We start from the raw sequence: 3920 nt of genomic DNA on the forward strand, positions 1-3920 counted from the left end.
GCAGAGGACTATCGCACAATTCCTCATGTTTGTGGGTAAGAAATTGTTCCTCATGCAGATCACGAGGTCAGGTGATCGAGACCATCCTGGCTAACACAGTGAAACCCCATCTCTACCAAAAATACAAAAAAATTAGCCGGGCATGGTGGCGGGTGCCTGTAGTCCCAGCAACTCAGAAGGCTGAGGCAGGAGAATGGCGTGAACCCGGGAGAAAAAAAAAGAAAAAGAAATTGTCCCTCACACATCTCTGCTTCCTCTGTCAAGGCAGAATATATTTTAATCTTCCTGCCTCAGGAATTGCGTGAAAATTAATGGGACAGAGGTCCAGCTGGCTTTCATCTGCTAAACGACACCCTCGCACGACTAGTGGTGCACATTAAATGCTGAACAAATAAAATGTGCTTTGATGGAGGACCTGGGAATAATTACAGCTTGCTAATTATTATTAATTTTACCACAGCTTTGAAACTCGGGACTTTCTCAATGACTCAAAAAGAGATTGCAACCTCTTTATGCCATGAAAGTAGCCACACAGTGGCAGACAAGCAATTTCTCACAGGCTCCATTCTTTCATTATTTACATGGTTCAGCTACTTACGTGGGATACAGGAAAAGAAAAGCAATGATTTGCTGTGTTAGAATCAAATTGTACAAAAAACTCTTTACAGTCTTGCTGGCTCTTTAAGAATTTGTTCCTGTTTGTCTCTTTATAGCTAGCGCACACATAAATATTATGTGCGTGTGCGCCTGTGTGTGCGCGCTTCTGTGAAGGACAGAAAATTAGTGTTTAACAGAACTTTTAACCCTTTGGACGCCAGGATACCTGTGTTTAGCCCTTGATATGGTGAGTAATAGAACTGCTTCCCTAACTTCAACATCTGACCTTCGGAGTCTGCATCACTTCGTGTCCACAAACATTTTATTTAAGGTCTCATCACTCTTACGGTGACAAAGACCCCTCTCAGGAATATGAGGAAGTTGATAGCAGTGTGACTTCAGGTCTTTAACCCCCATCAGCATCACCTATAAAATGGGTCTGATAGTCCCTACCTGTCAGGACTGGTGTGAGGATGAGATAATGCTTGTGAACTGTAAACTATGTAAATGTGTGCTACTGTGAGAACCGGACAGAGAAGAGAGGGAGTGAGACAAATTAAGGGCGGGCTAGGAGCCGGGAAAGAACGAAAAGGGAGTCGGGGATAGGGGAGAGTGCGACAGTCGCGAGCCACACTTTGCAATGAAACTCTTTACACTTTCTGCCGGGAGAGCGGCCCGGACGCGCCAGGAGCAGGAGGCCGCGCCGAGGGCGGGTCCCCAGAAGCCTGCAGGTGAGTATCGGTTCTCCCCTTCCCGGCTTTCGGTCCGGAGGAGGCGGGAGCAGCTTCCCTGCTCTGATCCTATCGCGGGCGGCGCAGGGCCGGCTGGGCCTTCCGTGGGACGGGGAGGGGGGCGGGATGTGTCACCCAAATACCAGTAGGGACCGTCGGTGGCGGAACCAGCCGGGCAGGTCGGGCAGAGTATAAGAGCCGGAGGGAGCGGCCGGGCGGCAGACGTCCGCAGACCATCCCAGACGCCGGAGCCCGAGCCCCGCCGAGTCCCCGCGCCTCATCAGCCCGTGTCCGGTCCGCCCTCCTCCGCCCCACCATGGCTTGGGGCCCCAGCCTCGCGCCGCCACCGCTGCGGCTCCCGCTGCTGCTGCTGCTGCTGCTGGCGGCGGTGACTGGCCACACTGCCGCGCAGGACAACTGCACGTGTCCCACCAACAAGATGACCGTGTGCAGCCCCGACGGCCCCGGTGGCCGCTGCCAGTGCCGCGCGCTGGGCTCAGGCGTAGCGGTCGACTGCTCCACACTGACCTCCAAGTGTCTGCTGCTCAAGGCGCGCATGAGCGCCCCCAAGAACGCCCGCACGCTGGTGCGGCCGAATGAGCACGCGCTCGTGGACAATGATGGCCTCTACGACCCCGACTGCGACCCAGAGGGCCGCTTCAAGGCGCGCCAGTGCAACCAGACGTCGGTATGCTGGTGCGTGAACTCGGTGGGCGTGCGGCGCACCGACAAGGGCGACCTGAGCCTGCGCTGCGATGAGCTGGTGCGCACCCACCACATCCTCATTGACTTGCGTCACCGCCCCACCGCCGGCGCCTTCAACCACTCCGACCTGGACGCCGAGCTGAGGCGGCTCTTCCGCGAGCGCTATCGGCTGCACCCCAAGTTTGTGGCTGCCGTGCACTACGAGCAGCCCACCATCCAGATTGAGCTGCGGCAGAACACGTCGCAGAAGGCCGCAGGTGACGTGGACATCGGTGATGCAGCCTACTACTTCGAGAGGGACGTCAAGGGCGAGTCTCTATTCCAGGGCCGCGGCGGCCTGGACTTGCGCGTGCGCGGAGAGCCCCTGCAGGTGGAGCGCACGCTCATCTATTACCTGGACGAGATTCCCCCGAAGTTCTCCATGAAGCGCCTCACCGCCGGCCTCATCGCCGTCATCGTGGTGGTGGTGGTGGCCTTCGTCGCCGGCATGGCCGTCCTGGTGATCACTAACCGGAAAAAGTCGGGGAAGTACAAGAAGGTGGAGATCAAGGAACTGGGGGAGTTGAGAAAGGAACCGAGTTTGTAGGTACCCGGCGGGGCAGGGGATTGGGTGGGGTACCGGATTTCGGTATCTTCACAGACCCAAGTGAGTCACGCTTCCTGATTCTCGGCGCAAAGGAGCCGTTTATCCTTTCAAATTCCTGCCTTCCCCCTCCCTTTTGCGCACACACCAGGTCTGATATATCCTGGCCTCAGGGTCGCCTTTCTTTCTCACTTCTGTCTTGAAGGAAGCATTTCTAAAATGTATCCCCTTTCGGTCCAACAACAAGAAACCTGACTGGGGCAGTGAAGGAAGGGATGGCGCTGCGTTATGTGTAAAAAACGAGTATCTGTATGACAACCCGGGATCGTTTGCAGGTAACTGAATCCATTGTGACATTGTGAAGGCTTAAATGAGTTTAGATGGGAAATAGCGTTGTTATCGCCTTGAGTTTAAATTATTTGATGAGTTCCACTTGTATCATGGCCTACTCGAAGAGAAGAGGAGTTTGTTAATTGGTCCTACGTAGTAGTCTCATTAACCATCGTTTGTATTACTGACCACATATGCCTGTCACCGGGAAAGAAGCCTGTTTCGGCTGCCTGAACGCAGTTTAGATGTCTTTGAGGACAGACACTGCCCGGAAACTCAGTCTATTTATTCTTCAGCTTGCCCTTACTACCACTGATATTGGTAATGTTCTTTTTTGTAAAATGTTTGTACATATGTTGTCTTTGATAATGTTGCTGTGATTTTTTTTTAAAAAAAACATGAATTTAATAAAATGTGGGAAAGGCACAAACCAAAAGTTGGCATTTGTGAAAAGTCCCTCCAGAATTCTATCACTCTGGTCTCCTCTAATTTCCCAAGACTTGTATTTTTTTTTATTTCAAATTATAACACTTTTTTTTCCCCTCAAAAATGGGTGTTTCATGTTGCTACTCTAATGTGTCCTAAGATATCCTAACTGGTCAGTGTAAATGCTATTCTTTCTAAATAAGATTATTGGGAAACTTCCTTCAAACTTCAGGAGGGTGAGCATGAGGGAGGAAGCTAAAACTAGCTGGTTTTATGAGAAAGAGTGCCAGTCTTTGGTCATCTCTAAACAAGGCTTATCACCAATGGAGACGGAAAACTCTAGTTCAAGAGTGGTATCTCCTTTGAATCCCAACCCTACTTTGAAATAGGTGGTACTATTTCCATTCAGCGTTTGAGCAAATTACTTAATCTCAAAGTGTTGTGGCTCTAAGATTAAATGACTTTCCCACATAATTGGAACCAGCCTGCAGTGGGCCCTATGCTTTTGCTGGGTGTGCACAGGTTGTTTTCCTAAGACTTTTGCTTAT

General features: G+C 51.4%; 1 protein-coding gene across 1 annotated transcript; it reads left to right on the top strand.

Moving 5' to 3' along the window:
- Window positions 1-1038: 1038 nt before the first annotated feature.
- TACSTD2 (tumor associated calcium signal transducer 2) lies at window positions 1039-3379 on the top strand. The gene has a single exon (XM_010365740.2). It carries the CDS (start codon window positions 1645-1647, stop codon window positions 2617-2619), a length of 975 nt encoding a protein of 324 aa, XP_010364042.1. The 5' UTR covers window positions 1039-1644; the 3' UTR covers window positions 2620-3379.
- The last annotated feature ends 541 nt before the right edge of the window (window positions 3380-3920 follow it).

This window comes from Rhinopithecus roxellana, chromosome 12 (genome assembly GCF_007565055.1).
Source record: "Rhinopithecus roxellana isolate Shanxi Qingling chromosome 12, ASM756505v1, whole genome shotgun sequence".
Lineage (NCBI taxonomy): Eukaryota > Metazoa > Chordata > Mammalia > Primates > Cercopithecidae > Rhinopithecus > Rhinopithecus roxellana.

Coding starts and splice junctions, on each gene's coding strand:
- TACSTD2 (XM_010365740.2), top strand. CDS start 1,645: ATGGCTTGGGGCCCCAGCCTCGCGCCGCCACCGCTGCGGCTCCCGCTG.